The sequence below is a fragment of the Semicossyphus pulcher genome, unplaced genomic scaffold (genome assembly GCF_022749685.1).
Source record: "Semicossyphus pulcher isolate SPU_LCO1_2020_fin unplaced genomic scaffold, fSemPul1.0.p SCAF_12, whole genome shotgun sequence".
Classification (NCBI taxonomy): domain Eukaryota; kingdom Metazoa; phylum Chordata; class Actinopteri; order Labriformes; family Labridae; genus Semicossyphus; species Semicossyphus pulcher.
The window spans coordinates 895,570-916,201 of NW_027211626.1; the positions used below are offsets into that span (position 1 = coordinate 895,570).

At 40.9% G+C, this 20,632-nt stretch overlaps 1 protein-coding gene across 4 annotated transcripts in view; it reads left to right on the plus strand.

Moving 5' to 3' along the window:
* The first annotated feature begins 1,912 nt into the window (after positions 1-1,912).
* Positions 1,913-20,632, plus strand: part of lyst (lysosomal trafficking regulator) — an 80,052-nt gene continuing 61,332 nt past the window's right edge. For all 4 annotated transcript variants that reach the window (XM_069659331.1, XM_069659332.1, XM_069659333.1 and 1 more), the window contains exons 1-2: positions 1,913-2,074; positions 19,403-19,491. In XM_069659331.1, the coding sequence (XP_069515432.1) occupies positions 1,994-2,074; positions 19,403-19,491 (170 nt within the window). In that variant the 5' untranslated portion in view covers positions 1,913-1,993. The remainder of the gene's footprint in view (positions 2,075-19,402; positions 19,492-20,632) is intronic.

Consider the following 20,632-nt stretch of genomic DNA (forward strand, 5'->3'; position numbering starts at 1 on the left):
TATCAGACTTCGTCCAGAAGACACGATAATTGAATGTCCAGTTACACTCTCAAAATTTGTAATTTCTCCTTAAAGCAAATATAATTCAACAATATCACCAGTAAAATAAACTTTTTGTGGCTATGATCAGTGCAATGTGTTTTCAGTCCATCGCTCAGCCGTTGACGTTCTGACAAGGTCTGACGTAAGGAAAGAGCGGTTTGTAATGATCTAGTGTTCAAAAACGAGTTAGCCAAAACAGCCAGTCCTTTTTTCCCCTCCTTTTTTCGTAAATTAATTCAATGTATAATAAAAGGGTGTTCCTATAACAATACTACAACTAGTGGCGTAGTATTATAAAAATATAATACAAATTAATTTACTTTTTTTGAGTCTGTATAAAGTAATGAGATTATTCATAAACCATATCATTAAGTACTATGTTGTTTTAAAACCAGATGTGGCACCAAAGAAAGAGTGGTTTGAGAACCGAAAGAGCCGGATCCTATTGCAGCCAAAAGATCTGATCACTGATTAGAGTAAAAATCCCATTCACTTTACTGGATTGTCTTGCAGTCAGCACTGAGGGCACAGCACACACACTAAACGCTGCTGGACGAAGGCTAGCATTAGCTGCGTTTAATTCATGGGAAACGAAGGTAGGTATTAAAATGAATTATTCCTCTCTGAAATAGACGTTTTGTACATAGAAAGATGTTAATGCAGCCGGACCGTCACTTCAGTTTGATAAAAGCTTTAACGGTGTGTTCGTTTTTCTCTGCTTCACAGTTTTGACAGCTGCCATACACAGTATTACGATGCGATGCAACATCCAGCAGAACAGCTACCGTTATTACTGTTGGAAAACGAACCTCAATTCCGAAATTGATATATTTTGAAAAAAATTAGCCTGTATAATTAAACACTTATATCGGCTCTGTCGCTCATATGGCATTAACGCAAATATTTTGGGTAAAATTGTCGAGCTCTTCTGCTGCCACTTCTGGTCAAGCTAGCTACAACACTAAATACAGCTATTAAGCAGAACTTTCAAAATAAAGGTTCGGTCCTCAACGTGCAGTATAAAATACATGGCATACAAGTTTACAATAGAAACGAGCGAAAACGCAAAACGTTTAGTTTCTTTTTATATCATACAAATTTAATTAATCATGTTTTTGTGCAGAGTTTTGTAATTATACATTAACTTTTTTGTTAGCCACCTAGGATAATTATTCTTGACATATCCATGACGGGATTTTTACATTTCTTTAAGATTAAGAAGCGTGCGTATGTATGAGTTGAAACAAATCAGAAAGGAATCAGTTGATACATATACACATGCAATACAATACAATGTTTTTTAATTTATATTAATATATCATTTTATTTCATACCAAAAAATGTAAAATTATGGTTTTCTTGAACTTATATGGCTTTTTATAATCACATCACGTAATCTAGATAAAAGACTAAAACTACCAATTGTAGGTCAAAGCATTGGCTAACTTTATAAGCGTAAAGTCCAATCACGACAAGTTAGAGCCCTTTATTTTGAAAAAAGAAATCCCTTACCGGAAATGAGTTTCTTCGAGCTGCGTGAAGATTTGACGCAGCTTGTGTCAGATACCTAGCTAGCTAGCTGGTGTGTTACTTGAGTCCTTTATGTTGTGGTAATTCTACAGTGTCCTTGTTTGGCTGATGTTTCGGGTTCAAGTGCGTCATAAACAGCCGTCAGTATCTCTGAGTTAGCGGCACAAGCGAGAGTAGCTTTTACAGGGTTTTATTTTTCTCTAACCCATGATGTTTTGTATTTTTCCTGCAGAAACACAGTTAAAAAGTAGCAGAGCAGCGCAGTGGATCATGAATCTGCTATGAATTACTCAGGAGAACAGCTGGGGCTTCGTTCCGGGGCACTTTCAGCCACCAGGAGGATCAGGAAGGAAAGGAAAAATCTGTCATTCCGGACTTCCTTAACGCTCTGACTGGTGTTATACTTGGAGGTGTGGACGACATGGCCAGTCCCCAGCAGACCGAGCTGTCATACGCGTGGGAAAAGTACATGGACTGTAGGCTGCAAGGAGCGGATCTGCAGGTAGGAGCCGGTATGAAGGATAAGTCAGGTCTTCATTCATGGGTCCTGGTGACGCTTTCTTTATTTTCCAGCAGAAGGGTCCTAGATAAAGCTGTGAGATTCTTTAAATTTTATAATGATTATAATAACCTTTATTTATAGAGCACCTGCTAAATGTAGCAAAATAAAATAAGAAATTCTAGTGCCAGATTGCTCCAAAAGTACAGTTCAAATATAAGAAAAACACAAAAAACTAAAATATGAGAGAAATAATATGGCTTAAATGCAAAGAGACAGTTTCTGACATAATAACATAAGAAGTACAATAAGTTACTTACAAAAGTAAGGAAGCTAAGTAGAAAATATAATATGGATTGGCAGAGATAATAAGAAGTAATACATTGCACCTGATGATGAATGTAAAGATAGCACAAGATATTAAATGTAACTGTATAGGATAATAGTGAAAAGAGATATTGCCGAAGATAGTGAAAGATGGTGAAAAGAAAACAGACAGGTTGTAAAATCTTTCCAGAAGGGACCTAAAAGAAATCTACATTTTATTTTGAAAGTCTTGAATACATCCCGGTGTATCTTGCTCATGTTGAGGAGACTATTAGTTTACACTTTTCTTAGATTGCTGGTTATAAACAGGACATAAAACATTTTATTGCAGCTCACTCTGAAATAAAAGACATTTTCTTTAACTCCATCCAAACAGTCTCAGGGAGCTGGTGTAGGTATGAGATTTGCTGGATACCACGCTAAATAAAATGTTCCCTGAGGTAATATCGTCCAACAATAGCGAACGTTGTTCAGAGACATTCTTTTAGTCTGGGCTCTGTTATTTAAGCTGCCTAAATTACTTCCTCCCATTAGCTTTTTCTCACTGATTGACTGTGACCTCAAAGAGCCTGTTGCAAAACGTTTGAGGCTAAAGGAAATTAAACAATAAACACTAAAACAGTTAGGGATAAGGTAGTGCAATGACTGTTGTGTTAGTGTTTATAGTGTTTATACCAATTTAAATAATTCAGACCCAATAAAAGCTTAAATGAAACATCTCTATAGGGACATACAGGCCCTGATCCTGCGTTTTAGGCTGTACTGGAGAATATCTTGTAAAAGATTATGTGAAGCTGTTAGAAGGGGGGTAACCAGAGGATGGAGAGTCATTCTGTCGTTGTGGGAAGAGTAGGAGAGAAAATGATTCCCAGGTTGCTTTTGCTTCAATCCTCTTCAGGTTCTTGGAGGTCCCAAGGTGCAACTTTTAGAGCCAGAAATGTAACTGATACACACACCAGCAGTGAGTCAGTGCACAGAGGTGGAGGCAGGTGTGAAACACAGATTGTCATGATTGTTACATCAGAGCTCTTGTGTTTCTGTGTCGGCGTTAGACAGAAGTGAGTGCTGGTGTTTCTAAAATCCGTCATATTTCTCTCAGTGATCAAACCACTGCAGCTCTCCCCCCCCCCCTGCTGACTGCAGCCACATCACGAGACTTGGATTAAGATCAGACTCCACACACACACACATACACACACACACACACACACACACACACACACACACACACACACACACGGGTGATATAATATATGTGAGTCCTTTTTTTATGTATCATGTGCAAGTAGTCTTAAAACACAAACCTGCTATTCTTATTGAAGCTCAGAAAGCCTGTAGGTTCTTTTAAAATCCATATTCACATGGCGGCCATTTTCCTCTGACATCACACATTTAGGGTGGGAAGCTCAAATGCTGTTACAATATCTGGCTGGATGCATTTTAAGTTGTAAGCCAGACAAATTGTGTTAATTTCAGTGTTTCCCGATCATCAATTGAAAGACCGTATATAGTGAAAATCTGGAGCCATATTTTAAGTGAAAAACAACATTTTATGACTCTTTAGCTACTGCTAGGCAACAGCTAACTTAAAAGCTATAAGATATTATCAGTAATGTGTAAACAGACTTACCTTTGTTAAAAAAAACTGCATATTTGAAAACCTGTTAGCTACAGACGATAGCTAATGTTAGCATTCACTTTCTAGCTAAGGGTGATATAAGCTAGGAAATGACTGAATCCTAGAATTACCTCCTGAAAGTGGCGTAAGATATGATGGAAAAGGTGTTAACACACTTGACTTTGTAAAAAAACAACATGTTTGATAACCCATTATCCACCGCTTGACAGCAGCTCACATTGGTGTTCAGACACTTTGTAGCATTTAGCTGCTTCGTATCTGATATTCACTTTAGCTATGAAGTAGCTGAATGCTAACATTTCCTTTTGAAAGAGTTATAGGATATGACAGGAAAGGCGTAAACATGCTTAAAATCAGCATATTTGATAACCCGTTTGCTACAACAAGACAACAGCTAACGTTAGCACCCTAACACACCCTAGACCCTAGTAAGGAGTAAATACATAAGCTGTTTATTAATATAGCTAATAAGCTAATCAAATATGAAATATTGCCTCGTGTCCTTAAAGATTATCACTCACTGATGTCTTTTCAGTTGATGATCAATCAGGAAGCAGTGAAGTGCTAATTATTTGTCAGATTTCTTATATTTATATGATTTACAACCTGGAACATTATAACAACATTATAACAGCATTATAACAACATTATAACAACATTATAACAGCATTTGAGCCTCCCAGCCTGAGCATGATGTCAGAGGAAAATGGCAGCCATGTAAATATGGTCAATGGCCTTCATCATCATAACTTCTGTGGTGGTGTTTGAGGCTTCATTGCTTTGTTAGTCATGTGGGTGTTCATCCGGATATCAGCTGGAGACATGGCGCTGTTTTGTTGTCACGTGTCGCAGTAACACTTCGACTGCACCACGCAGGCACACTGCTTTGCTGTTACTGGTATCTGTTTGTGTCACTTTGAAGACTCTCTCGGGATGACTGTGTTCGCCTCTTAACTTTGCTGTGATCAGAGAAGTGTGTGTGTGTGTGTGTGTGAGATGCAAAATGATGGCTAACTGAGCACAGCTTTACTCTCTAGTCTGCTGATGCTGTGGCTTTCCCTCCTGATTAAATCAGATGGGGACACACAGTGACAAGGATACTCTTCCACTGCTGCATTCTTTACATCTCATCACTGCACAGGTGTATACTGCAGATCCTTAGCATCCCATCTGCAGATAAACATGACAAAGTGATGATGGAAAGTGTCCAAAAACAGAGAGGCCCTCGTCTCATCGCACATCAGACGTTCGACTCTGCCCTGCTGTTCTGCGATCACACTTTATGATGAAACGTGGAGGGCAAAAAGACACATTCTCCTGCAGTAATCAATAAGATACCACAAAAGGTGTGAAAGCACAGGTGCTGCAGCACGAGCCTCATCCTCTTCCGTGCTTGCATCTGTTCTTTCTGCTTCTATATCTCCATCAGGATTAACCCTCTGCAGAGTCTGTCACTGACCAAGGACAGGAACAGAACTTGATGCTGATCGATACAGACTAGTATTGCAATATTTTGCATTGTGATATTATATCAACAAACAGAAGTCAAGTATTGATGTTATATCACAGAATTATTAAGGTAAAAGTAAAATACAAAATAACGTTTTTGCTACTGAAATCATAAAAACAGCTGCTTCCTAATATCGACGAGATGATGCTCAGTGTTTCTCTGGTGATGTCGGCAGAAGTTTGTTCAAATTATTAAATTTTAATTTAACAGTTGATGTCTTGAAATTGCTAAAAGGGTTATATGACTTTCTTGTACAAGTTGCATTTTTCAGAATACCTGTAATAATGCAGGACTCCACACGTGTTTACATGCAGCTGAGCTGGAGCTGCAGACAAGTTCGGTTTGTCAGTTGCATGAAATGTTCAATGCAGGTTTTTATGACAGAAGAAAATGATTTGGAGTGAGACTCACAGACTCAGAACTTAAATAAGTTTCCCTTTGGAGACATCATTTGCGGCTGAAAAAGGTAATAAATTGTGATATATGTTATAGTAATACTCAGATATATTAGTATTGCAGTATTATTTTATCGTCCGGCCTTTGTTGATTCCAACCCTTAAGGGCGAGGGCTGCCGATCGACCACAGTGCCCTCCTCTGTTGTTCCTTTTCAATATTTATTGTAGCACAACACTCCAACCACCCTGAATTAGTGATAAAAAACGCACTAAGAATCTCAGACAGCCGGAGGGCAGGTGGTAACTTACATGACCACCGTCTGATTGAAAAGTGCTTTAGCTGACATTATGGAGAATCTTTACCTGAGCAGGAAGCGTCAGGCTGCCCTGCCTCACTCCATCCCCCTCCTCCGTCTCTTACAGTTAGCTTTGTGGTCATTCAGCGATTTTGTGTGTTAAGTAGGGGTGGGACAAAATATTGATACAGCAATATACCGTCGTCCTGACTCATGCAATACAATTATCGATTGGCTGCTGCCAAATATCGATATTTTAATTTACAAATATACGGTGCTCTAAACAGATTTCCCTTTAATTCTGAGTCACTGTGTCTCTACTTCATGACTCCTCAGGGTGGCGCGTATGACGTGAATGAGGGTAACGAAACAGAAATTAATTGGCCGAAGAAGTTAATCAGATATTGTGATGTATCATTATATGATTGTTTTACAATATATCAATTATCGCAGAATCACAGTGCCCTGTGATTCCCACCCCTAGTATTAAGTTTATGACCTTTGAGGCTTTTGCTCCTACATTGTTTGGTGGACAACACTGTTGCTAAACAAACGACACCATCCATATCCATCGCAACGTTTCACGTTGGAAACAATCATGAGCCAGTCTGGCAGATCTGGCACAACCTTAAAGATGGCACATTGGGAGGCGACTAACCTTGACCTGATGTCTGACCCAAGTCTTCCTCCTTTCTTCCTGTTGTGACGATCATTCTCCATAAATACTTTTCTAAGAAAGCAGAAATGCACTCACATGTGGCCACACAAACCACAGTGTCAGTGGGGATTGGGCAAACTGTTGTTGTGGATGTGCAGGAGCAGAAAGGAGCGTTTACAGTCAGTTTTCCACCTACTTGCTAATTATTATATTTTAGAATCCACTATAATCAAAATCATTTTTTTGCATTTAATTTGCAGCATCTTCTTTCAGCATCAGGATAATTGGATTACAAACATTAAGCCCGTCTTTCCATTCTGTAGAGTTTCTTCCTCTATGGAGCCAAAACTACCGTGTTCGTGTTTCCGGCCCGGATCAAAAGGAAATCTGCCTCGGGCACACTTCCTTTAAACCATCAGTGAAGACACTTTCCATTCTGCCTAATCTCCCTGAATCTATAAGAGCAGAGTTAATTTACTTGATTGGTTACCTGGCCAGGAGCCATGCAGGACAGCAGGTTTTGTTGCTGGTGGATTGTTCAGTTTCATTATGAGCTAACAGGATGTTTCAAAACGGCAAAGTGAGGTGTTTGGCACACTTCACTTTTTTGTTTTTCTGGCCACGACAGACACGAGCTAACTGATCTCTGCTGGCCCTGCTTCACTCTTATATCACTTTGATGGCATTTGATGTCCTGGACTATGTTAATTCAGCTGAATTTAGCTCTTTGCACAACAATGGATGACTTTAAAGAGGATTTTCCTGCAGGATGAGGGAAACATGGGACTTACTTTGTAAGTATTGTGTGCAGCTTCTCTAAAATCACTCTTGTTTTTGTTTTCTGCAAAGTGAATGTTCATTATTTGCACATTGAGAGTAAACGTGTAACAACAGGTACTTGTGCTTGAAGCTTAAAACAGTGATTTTCTGTATTGAGACACTCTGGGCACACATTACTTGTCATTAGCTTTCTAAGCTCAGTTCTGTGCTTTACATTCCTGCGGTGGTTAAGCCCTGAGTCCTTGTCTGAAGGAGATTAAACTTGTGGAGCAAAGCAAAAGGTGACTGTGGTGAATAATAATGAGGGAGCAAAGATGGCAGTGCTGGTTCACCTTCATCCTAAATGTTAATCACTTGGCTCCTCAGGACTGAACAGTGTGAGATGCAACTAACCTCTGAGGTTACTTCGGTGATATACAGTATTAATAATGTAAAGCCTCGAGGTAGCATCGTTTGGCTGCAAAACAATAGTAGACAAACAGTAGACTGCATTTAATGTCTTAGCAGTGGGGATTCACTTCAGAAGGGGAGAATTGTGAGACTATTTCGGGCTGTTTTCTACTCCACATTTGGCAGTCGAATTGGGTTTGGCTGTTCAAAACATCTTTATCAGCCAACAGGCGTCTTTACCTGTACCTGTAAGTTTTACCTGTAAGAAGCAGTCTAATCAGTCGTCCATGAGCACCTGCTGACCGGACAGAAAAACATTTCCAGCACAAAACTTTCTGACATTTGGAAACAAACAGAAACAAGCTGAGCTTAAGTTAGTAAAACTGCTTTAATAATCAGTGTTTTACTGGATTAGCAGGTCTGTTAGTTTTGGAGCGGACGAGACCTTGGTGGATAATTTTGCGTCCCATAAAAACCTTGTGAACAATGAAAACTGCAGGAATCATTTCCTACCATCAAGCCAGCGCCAGCTCAGCTCACAGCCCCTCCTGACATCCTCTGCTTGCCAAAGAGCATTGGAGAAACACTTGTTTTTAACCTGAGATTGCTTTATTCAGTGTTTTAACCTGTTTTAATCACCAGGTCTGTTTCTTTTTGTAAAGAGGAGATGCGGTTAATAATTCGGCTCAGGAACAACTTACATAATATGCCATGTTACTGCTCCATCATTGCTCTGTGTACAAGCAGGCAGCTTAAAAAGTGCAGAGACTCGACTGTCAAAAAGTGAGTCAGCTCAGCGTCCTCTTGACTGGGCTGTACGTTTTTTCCTCCCTAAACCAACATAAAACTAAAAACCAAACCAACCAGACCCTGGTCTACATTTATTCCAGCCTTCATGTTTTCACGGTTGGTAATGACTGAACTCGAGAGATGTGGGAGTTTCACACCAAATGCTCTTCTTTCATAACTTGTCACTTTAAATCACTCATAGCCTTTCTACTATGGAAAGTGCACTATATAAGATTTAGTCCTGAGAACCCATCTAGTAACACTTTAGAGAGACGAATCTGTTTAATTAGCTCCACAGTAATTTGCTATTAATGCTCCTACATATCTTTGTGCATTCACCACGGCTCGGGGCTTTGACCTTTAAGTCTCAACATAAAGAGCGTGCAGTCAGGCTGTGATCATGATATCTTGTGATCCTCACACTTCCACCAAAGGTCATTGATCATTTTAATTTAATGTGCTTTGACTCTCATGAGACATTCTTTAGTCTTATGCATGCCTCGGGAAAACACACTCTTATTTGTGGTTGAACCTGGGACGTGTTTCACATCTGCATTTATTGTTCCGCCCTCAGTTTCAACCTATCACCTCCTCGCTCTGCTCTCTGAAGCTGTTTCAAACGATGGATGAATTATTCATCGGCAGGTCTAGGTTGACTCCAGCCTGCGCTCTGTCTCAGCTTTTTCCATTCGGGGGCATGTTATTAAGTCTGATCTCTCACTCCAGAACACAGTCGTCTCAGTCCATTAGGGAAGAAAAAGGCCAGAGTAGTTTGGATTATAATTTTGACCAACAACAGCTTGCACTTTATCTCCTGTGATGAAAACAATGAAGCAGAGAGCAGCGCATTTTCATTTCCTCCACTGTTGCTAAGCTCGGATAAAGGTCAGAGATTGAGCCACTGACAGAAACACAAACATGCTTTTGGTTTTAGCCTCTTTGAATAATTGAAGTTTGTGAGGAAATGCGGGACGTTAGGGGCTCCTCATGACGCTCATCACCCTAATGTCAAATTAGATCAGTAAGGATCTGAAATCGGGAAAAAAACATTGCATAACAAACAGCCCACGCCCTCCCTCACGAGGACAGGATCACATCGCTCTCTCTGCTTCTGCCAAGTTGTAGTCTACCCAATTATCCTGAGAGAGCTTGTGAGGAGAGTCTGTACCAGTGCGGGTGACTCAGCCGTCAGACTCCCATGACTCGGCCTCCCATGATTGCCATGTTGGATGAAGGCAGTGTAACAGATACAGGTCACAGCCACCGTGTCTGAGCACTTACTGGAACTTCACTCGGGCTTTCAGGATGATAACGTGTGTTTTTCTTATTTAACATGGTGAAACGTCTGCATGCAGTAAATGTGTCTCCTTCTAACCAAAAGCCAGTATTGCATCAGATGCTAACCAACACTTTAGCATGCAACTATATGTGACCTTTAAATTGAAAATAAATAATGACACCTCCATTTTTTTAACCAACCGTGACCTCTGACCTCTTCTGACCTCATCAGAGACGACCCTGCTCCATCTACTGGACTGACAAAGATTTAGTTTTTTTCGTTTTTGTTTTGTTGCAATAATATTAAAATAAGTTTTATGATAAAATATCAGGGGCTGCACAGTGGTGTCGCCTCCCAGCTAGAAGGTTCCTGGTTTGAATCCCGGTTCAGACGTACAGTGGGCCTTTCTGTGTTAGTCTGCATGTTCTCCTCGTGCATGCGTGGGCTCCCTCTGGGTACTCCGGCTTCCTCCCACAGACCAAACACATGCTCGTCAGGTTCATTGTGACTCTAAATTGCCCGTAGGTGTGAATGTGTGCGTGAAAGGTTGTCTGTCTCTGTGTGTCAGCCATGTGATTGACTGGTGACCTGTCCAGGGGTAACCCCACCTCTTGCCCAATGACAGCTGGCTCCAGCGACCCTGGAAGTGGTATAGATAATGGGCATTTTAGGGCAAATCAAGCACTTGACCTCATTTTGCTTAAATTTTTTACAGAACCAAGCCCAGTCAGATATCAGTTAGTTATTACTGTAGCAGGGTCTGAATCTGCAGCGTCCGCCTGCCTGAACCTCGGTGAGGAGGGGCCTTTCCTTCCAGTCTGTTTTTGTCTTGTTACTCGAATCAACACATTCAGGTTTGACACTAATTGCTGCTTGTTGAGCTTCACTAACTTAAGCTGGCACACTGCACAGACTTTCCAGGTAAAACTCGTGCCTTAGAAAATAATCTGCAAGTATGATTAGTTGACAAACACAGGCCTTTCAAGGTCACAGTTCGTACCAACCGAATGAAGTGTTAAAAGCTGCAGTTCCTCTGGTGTCCACTAGAGGCTGTCTCCAGCAGTGAGTCAGTCCCCATAGAGCCCCATGTTAAACTTTACAGCCTGGTACAAAAAACAGTTTGGGTCTCTATAGCTCATTTCTCTCTTCATGACAACTGTACGGGGAGAATCTTTATACAGCTCACCTGTTTACATTATATTAAGGCTTAAAGTGATGCAGCATTAGGGGCGTGGCCTCTTTGAGTGACAGCTGGGAGCTGCTAGCTGTCTGCAAGGTGTCCCCTCAGCTAACTCAGTCACTGAACGTAACCTCGGGGCCGTGTTTGTGCTGTTGGAGCCTTTTGGAGATTTGTTCATGTAAATATCAGACAGATAATCTGTGTGCGCTTTATTGGACTAATGTAAAAGTGGCACTAAGGGAAATCTGTATCTGCACGTCTCAACCTTTCATAAAGCCTGTGTGTACGCCTTCGTGACAAACGAGTAAATAAAGAAGTTCATAACGGCAGAGGAAAGGTCGCCGCTTTCTTTTTGTTTACCCGGACGCGTTCTCGGAGCTTTGTGAACAGTTGATTTCCCTTCCAAGCTGCATAAATCAGTATTGGCAGTCTCTCCATTATCAAATCACCCCGGCCGGTTTGTGCCGAGTGCATTGTAATATTGGATTAGAGCCTCGGAGGAAAAACAACCCTGTTGCTGGGAAATTAGTGTTATCATGAACTCCTCAGTTTCCCTTTCCCCGTGTGAGGAGACGGCCACAGCAGGTTCTCTGATAACGCAAGGACGAACAGAGTCATTTCAGATGCTCATTTGGGCAGATACATTTTAATTGACTGAGTGCACAGCTCCAGCACCGCTCCAGGGCTTGTTTATTAAACCAATAACAGTTTTTGCACCCTTGACACTTTGATTTCCTGCCCGTCACTTCCCCCGTTTATCTCTGCTCTCATCTGTTGCTGCCTTTATTTATTTTTCACCTTTATTTCCTGTCAGCTCTCGTGTTTTACCCCTCTCCTCTCCTCTCCCTCTCATGATCCATGCTTTTCCTGTTTCTTCCTCTTCCTGTCTCTCATGTGTGATGATGTCCAGCCCCCTGGTGTGCAGTGACCCCCCAACAACCCATCTACCCACCTTTCTACCTACCTGCCCCCTCACTGCTTGGTGGGTTGTTTCCTCTGCTGTTGAAGTATCTCCTTCCCTGCCCCTCCTTGACCCTGGTGAGTTTGGCCATCTCTCATTTCACCTGCAAAGTGAAGTTTTAGGCTTAATTATGTTCATTTATCATCCAGAAAATCTCCAAATCTCCACCCTTAAGTCTGACATCTTTACTGACATCAGCCATGACTGCGCGAGTCCTTGAGGGCTGAAGTGGTAAAAAAAAAACAACCTTAAACACATCGACATTAAATGATAAGAAACAAAGCTACACTTCCAGTATGAATTTGACAGAGTTTATACATTTTAGCAAACTACCAGAAGTCAGGACAGCCATGAATTTAACTTTGATGAGGATATTTGGCTGAAAATAAAAACAACTCTACAGATATTAAATAGACAACCACCACAGCCAGGACTCAGATGTTGTCACTTAAAGCTGCCCCACACTAAAAGATGTGTGGAGAGCAACGATCTGACCCAAACAGCACCACACACTAATACATTCATTCACCAACAACCAGAGTCCGACTCTCACAGCTGGAAATCTCACCAAATCTCACACGGTCAAACGAGACTTTAGAGTAAACAAACATGGCGGACGACGGGCAGGAAGAATTGGCGATGATAGTTTTTGGACTTTTTACTGAAAATTCAGGAAGAAAAAAGAACAAACTGTGGATGAAGTGGTGGAGACGGCGTGAACACGGGCTGTGCATGTTGCTTCCTGATTGGCTATAGTTTGGTTCCACGTGACGATCCACAGAGTGCATGCTCGGCTGTCCTCGGGGTTCCCCCCACACAACATGACACATATTGAACATATTATATTTGTTATATTATATTTCGGATTTTAAATCGGTGCGGCCACGACGTTCTTCTGAGCAGATCGGGGGAAGTGAAGTCACTCTTAACATCCCTCACACATCACAGGAACATCTGAGGGATCATCAAAGAATCAGGCCCAAAGTCAGCTCGATTATCTTGTAGTGTGTTCCCCGCCTCACAGAAGAACCGCCCATGCTTAGTTTACATTCAGTGGAAAGCTGGTTGACCACGTTTCACACGTCTCCAATTTCTCTATGAACTCCGGGTGAGTTTCACAACAAAGTCTGCAGAAATGCCCGTCAAAAAGTCTGTATCCGAGCCCTCATGCACTTGATATTTAACAATGAAGCAGGCCTAAAGCACGCTCACACTTCGTGGGAACACGCCTTAAAGTCTGTGATTCCATGAGTGTGGAGGTTGGGATCAGTTAAAGATGCAATGTACCAGACGATACAAATATATCACGATACTTATAAATACAATATGTTGCAATTTTTTACACTTTGCAATAGCTGAATATTATAACTTATAGATATGCTTCTTTTAAGCTGCACATGATGTCTCTAAAGTAAAACTTTATCTGAATAGCTCTCATTCCTGCGAAATGCAATCATCAAGCAGACAAATTGTGCAACACTGACATATAAAAGTTGCGTGCAACTGACAAACTGACCTTCTTTTGCAGTCTACATAGATGCCACAAACTAATGCAAACATGTATTAGAGAATAATTTGTCACAATGAATTGGACAAAAAAGCTGCAAAAACAGATATTAATGCTTTCATATTTGTTTGAACCAACATCCCTTTGACTGTGACCTCTGCTGACCTCATAGCAGATACTCTAAAGTGTACACATCAGCATAAAATACAGCTATCTTTGACACTTCTGACAGGAAGGAAGTTGACTCACCACGTAGCTGTAAACTAAACTAGCTTTGCTTTGTCTAAAGAGGCTTTGGTCCCTTTTTTCTGTACTGTCACTGCAGCAGGAGCCCAGGTGTGACCGAACAGCAGGCACCTGAATAATTGATCAGAAAGTTTCCCTCTCGTGTTTTAGTCACGGGGAGAGAGAAAATCAGTTTCATGGATATGCATAGCTGCCTGTTTCAGTGTGTGTGAAGTAGACGCAGGACAGTTAACACACTATAACTGTGAAAGAAGCTATTTTTACTGCAAAGGCTGTTTTATGTCACCTTTTTCCCTTTTTTCTGTTTCTTCTGTTTCATAACACATTTGTTAAGCCAGTGTTTGAAATACTTAAAATCCTGCTATTTTTACATCCTTGTTTGCATGCTCGCTTCTCCTCCTTCACAGCTCCTTTGCTTCTTTGAGCTGAACTGTCCGTCAGTAAAATAACGTGAAATGTTTGTGGACACATTCCCCGACTGCTAGTTTTTTGATTATTTAACATTTTTAAGAATATTATTTAACATGGTTAAAACAGCAGCAGTAAAAATACAGATTTAATTTTCTGTGCAAAAGATAAAAAGGGTTCTTTCTTTAAAACTAACTTTATTCCAGAATATTTAACATCATGAAACTTTAATTGACCAGTTCTTTCACGGACCAGCGTCTGTACAGCTGTGAAGCTCTGCTACATGTGCTGCACACAGTGCTTAGAGTTTAAACTCTTGAGTCATAACCTGTTGATAAGTCATTGTAAACCACCCAAAGCACTGTTTTCTGCATTATGTGGTCTTTAGAAAAATACATCAATATATCGGCCGCACTCTAGACAGCATGTTTAATACAGAGACAAGTGGAACATGTTACAGTTAGTTGTTTCTCTTGCATGGGATAATTTTCATTCCTGCTAAATGCTATCATCAGGCACAAAAATGAAATTAAAACTGGCCGGAAAAGTTGCACCTGACAAACTATAGCAACTTTCCCATTGGTCAAAAAAGTTGCCAACTCTCGGCTTCTTTGCTTAGTGGGAAAGGTCACAATCGGCATTCAGACCCGGGTCAAATGACTCTGCAGAACCCCCGGGTAATTATCACCTCGGGCCCCAATCTGCATTGATGGGAACACTAAACCCGTGTCGACACGCTAAGCTCCGCCCCCTTTCCGGCGCAATGCTATGCTCCGTCGGTAATTTCTGCGACTCCTCGTCATCTCAGCTACAAACTCCGCCCGTCTCCGTCAGAGCAGCGCTCGAACATCGTTCCAAATTTGTCGCCGCAGAGTTTGATAGACAGACTGAATGAGTAATAGATACAATAAAGACCTAACCACCGGAACATCCTCACTGGTTACTAACCCTGGTTCGGGCACGTTTGTGACATCAGACGGTGACGCAGCAGAAAAGAGACCGACAGGAGGATACTTCACTGCCAATGGGAAAAGAGACAATCGGCATCCATAAGTGGGTCTTCCCGGGTCTGAAAAACTTGCGTCAATACATTAAAACTTAGGTGGGAAAGAGGTATACACTTCTTTTTTGTAGTGATTTTAAGTGAGAGAAACTAAATGGGGACCCGATTGACCCACTAACTTAGTAAAAATTTTCTCCATAGTCCTGCTCTTGTTCCAGAACCCCACAGAGTAAAGTACAGATTCGGGCAGCAACAACTGAATTATTAACACAGTAAAGCAGCTACCCCTTTCACATCGAAAGGAGCCAGTTGAGGTGGTTCAGGCATCTGATGCCTCCTAAACACCTCCTGTGGAGAAAACAGAGTAGACCCGCGCTCACTGGAGGGATTATATATCCCACCTGGCCTGGGAACACCTCGGGATCACCAGGGAGGAGTGGGAAAATGTTGCTGGGGAGAGGGACGCCTGGGCCAACCCGCCCAGCCTGCTGCCACCGCGACCCGACCCCGGATAAGCAGTAGAAAAGGGATGGATATATAGTGAAAAAGAATCGATAAATATTTTGATAATTTATGAATCGATTTGGTGATTACACAAACAAAAACATCAAATGTTTGCTTGTTCCTCCTCCTCAAATCTGAGTGTTTGCTGCTTTCACGTTTAAAATGTTGGTTTGGCAAAAGAAGCAACTGTAAGCCGTCTCGGTGCATCCAGTCTCAGCACACGTCTGTTCACCATGAGTCTGTTCTGCTCGAGCTTTCTGCCTGTTAAAATAAGTTTTTCTGTGTCATGGTGGATTCATGTTGGGTCTCTGTAAATAATATAACAAAGAGCACCACAGTCTGGACCTGCTCTTTTATTTGTTTATCAAACTAACCCACAGACGTCGCCACTGTAGGCATCCCATTTTAAGATAACACTCAAAAACACAACCAAAGACAAACAGCCCTCTAATTTAATTCAGTTTTATTTACAGATGTTTTCATCCCGTCACTTTCCCGTCAGTGGCGTTGTCAGACTGCGTGTAATGTGATTGGTGCTGTGTGATCGTCTGTTCTTGGGCTTTGTGACCCAGACACTCACTCAGGGATCAGCTGGCCTGAATGAATCCAGTCAGTGTTGTCAGATTAGCGGAGGTGTAAAGCTCGCTCCTGCAGGATGCGGGTTTAGAGAATCACACGTCTGCCGGGAAGGTATTAACACACCGCCCTGAGAGCAGTAATGCAGTTTAAAGCTGTCAGGTGGCCTGTTTCACTGCGAGGAAGGTCCCGGCTGCAGCTTCCTGCAGGTTCTGGGATAATCCTGTCTTTTTATTGGTACTTTAATGATATAATTTAATAAACAGGATATATACCTCCTTCACCCTTCCCTATTACTGCACCATTTAGAAATCACATTGAATGGGTTTAATAAATAATAAGATGCACATGAAAACAAATTCAACAATAAGTTTTAACAAAAAATATATATAAAAAAGAAAACCTAAATATAAGCCATAATAAAAGCTACACATACAAGAGAAAACTTTCCATAAGATGCAGTCGGTAGTAAAACAATACGATATCAGTGGCTTTGGTTTGGAGTGTTATATTTGAAAATGAGCTCAAGATTTCTGAGCACGACCTCTTTTAGAAAAACACATCTTCTCTAACCACAAATGATGTATAAAGTTTTAAATCTGTTTAGAAGTTTGTTGTTTGATTTGTAAAGTTTAAGTCGCCGAGTTAAAGGAAATGCTGATGCGCTCACATTTCGTTATTCAGCTCTACATCTTGTGGAGTTACTCTAAACACTCCTGAAGTAGCTTTTTTTCTTTATTTGAGTTTTAAAATCATCTAGTACAAAGCATCTTACAGTCACAAACCAAAAAGAAATTAAAACAAACAATAATTATTTATAAAAACATAAGAGTCCACGTGAAGCAGAGAACCAGGGGAGGAACAATAAACTGGATCTCTTCACCTGAAATCTCGGGGTGGGAATCTTTGGGTGTCTCACGATTCGATTCAGAATCAATTTTCAATTTAAAATCGATCTTTGAATTAGTCCGTGCTTCAGGATCTACTCCAGCCCCCTGTGAGCTAATAAAGGTGGTGCGGCAAACAATGGCAGAAAGCTGAAGATTATATAATTTTCATCAACTGATCACAATGATCACACACAAAGGCAGATCTAAGACAGAAGGTAACATACCTTGTGTTCTACGGACGTCGCAAAGTGCGCACAGTGAGACGAGAAAAAGAGTTTGTAAAAATCAATTTTTGGAGGTTATGAGTCGATGTAGAGTCTGAGAAGATTTTTACATGAATCGATTTATTTGCCCCCCCGACTGAAATCTGTTGGTTAATAAATCCATCAACATTTAACAAATATCTAAGTTAAGTTATTTCTTCCATTACAAAGATTTGTGAGAGAAATTCCAGTGATCAACACGACGTCTCATCTATGACCATGTGTCTGTCGATACGATCGTGCCTTCGCTGAGAATTGATTCTTAACTATTGAAGAAATGTGTCTCATGTGTTCACCATCGTATTACTTTGTTCATGTTGTAAGTTAATGATAAATAAGACCGCTCACTGTAAGTTTAGTCTGGATGGGAGTGTGAACCTCTTCCTGTATGTGTGTGTGTGTGTGTGTGTGTGTGTGTGTGTGTGTGTGTGTGTGTGTGTGTGTCTGTGTGTGTGTCTGTGTGTGTGTGTGTGTGTGTGTGTGTGTGTGTGTGTGTGTGTGTTTTTGTGTGTTTTTGTGTGTTTTTGTGTGTGTGTGCATGCATGCGCGTGTGCGTGTGTGTGTGCTGTGTCAAAGAGATGTGAGTAAAAGAAGATTAGGGATGACAGGCATGTGACATTCTCAGGACGATGAAAGAAGAACAATGTGTGATATAGTAAGTTGAAGTATTGATTATTTAACTCATTATTGAACTCAAATGACATCCTGAGTGTAATCATGTGTATTGTGTTGTTTCGTCAAAGCCTAAAGTCCACCGTCTCAAACGCTATAAGAAGGGGAGGAAACTGTTACTCTTCAGTCGTTACAGAATGGCTCTTCCTTGCAAGCAATAAAAGTCGACTTAGAAACTGAAATATTGTGCTGGGTGATATTTTGTTGCCCTCTCTCACCAATACTAGACAGAGACTGATTTTTCAGTTGCCGCGACAGATTTCATGCATCACATTAAACAGTCAGCAGTGTTGATCATCCTTGAAACACTTTTTACAGTCAGCAGCATTACTCTTAACATGTATGCTTTAAGAGCCAAGAAGCTGCTGTGCAAGACCAGGAAGTCTTTAAGTTTTAAAAGTTCTCCCATTCCTCTAATGACATTACAAAGCAACCCTCACTTTCCCACTTTTCATAAGGTTTTAAATATCTGGACCACATGTTTAGTTTGGGAGAAACAACAGAACATACAGTATGTGAAAGGATATTATAGGACACCAGACGTGAACGTAGCTGGTTTCACTGTCATGGAGTGAAATGATGTAAAACCTTGAACATGATGACTGATCCTTTACAGTTCTTCACAGATTGTTATTTTAGACTGTGAAAAGCTGTGTGATCGTTCACTTTGGACTTGAATAAGAGGAGTTTGTAGGATATGACTTGTGGCTATCTGGATTTTTTTGTGTCATTTTTGATGTGTGAAAAGTGACCATGTGTGCTGTTTGTTTCCGGTGCCTTCGTCTTGGAAGGATAGAGAAGATAAATAAGAAATACCAATGTTGTGTTCTGCATCTGACCTGATCTAATAAATCAATATTGAGTAATAGAGCCACATAATGACATTACTGACTGTTACATTACTGTGTCTGCACCACCATGTGTAACTATTTCAACATCAAATCTATTACAGTCGTGGCATAATGGTGAAGGGGGGGGGCTGTCTGTAGTGCATTTTTCATGTGTTTTAAATTAATAATCTGTGTCTGCTTCATGTTGCTCCTCTTTGTGTTCTCAGGTCAGCCTTCAGGGTCTGGAGAGCTTCCTCTGTCTCTTCCACTATGTGCAGCATCACCCCAACCACAGCAAGGATGCACTGAAATTCTGGTAGGTTGCATTAAGATTTAAATGTTTATAACTGTACTGAGGTGGAGGTTTTGTTCACCTGTTCTGAGCAGATTAGGAGAGTACAGAGTGTGAAATCTACACCTCAATAAGAAGAGAGAGAAGAGAAGGGGAAGACGTCGAGGAGGTTTAGGCAGTGTTTCAGTTTTAATGGGTGCAGCTTTTCCAGAATATACCGCACTGTTTTAGCAGCCCAGGAAATTCACCATTGCACGCCTGTAAACCGGCCCCTCTGATGCTACTCAGCCAATCAGATCTCTGCTTTCCGACTGCTGTTTGAACGTGTGACAACAGTCAGAGATCATGTTCATGCTTCCCATGACAATATGAAGCTACATTTAAAGGCAAAAACCCTCCCTCCAGTTCACTGTGAAAGCTGATGTATGTACTGTTTAAATATTATCAGAGTTTCAGGTGTTAAACGGACATTTAGACTTTTTCTTCGGAGTACTGTCTTACTGCATTTAGTACCATCTCTATTACTTGCCAAAGATCATTGATTTTATCGTGAAGCTACTTTATTCAGTGTTTTTAGCTGTTTTAATCACCATAATTGTTTGTTTTGGAGTTGTTAAGACCTCTGCATATAATTCAGCTTGTAGTAAAAACCAGGAATCCCGACCTTAAAACAAGCAGAGCAGCGAGAAACAAAGCTTAGCTAATTTGAGCAGCGTTGCAGCCTGCATGATGTGCCGTGTGGTCTGCAGAAGAACAGGGGAAACACTGATTTTTAACGTTAAACAGCTTTGTCCATTATGTTACAGCTTTTTATTCACTTTGCTTTTAATAACAGAAAAATACAGCTTTAAAAATGTGACAGAAAACGTCCAGAAACGTCTTTACCAAAGAAAAGTAACAACTCAAGAGATACAAGATTCATGCTCATCATTTTTATGTCCCCCGGCTATAGTCTGAGGACATTATGTAATCATGGTGCATTAACATTTGGAGTACCTCGCTGCATACATTTACATAATGGTGAGGAAAATTGTGGGACATTAACTACCTCTTGTTTTTGTATTCTGTTCAGGCTAAATAAGTCTCACACACACACACACACACACACACACACACACTACCTTGAATTAAGTGAACGCATTAGCATTCATGTGCTGCGTGTTCC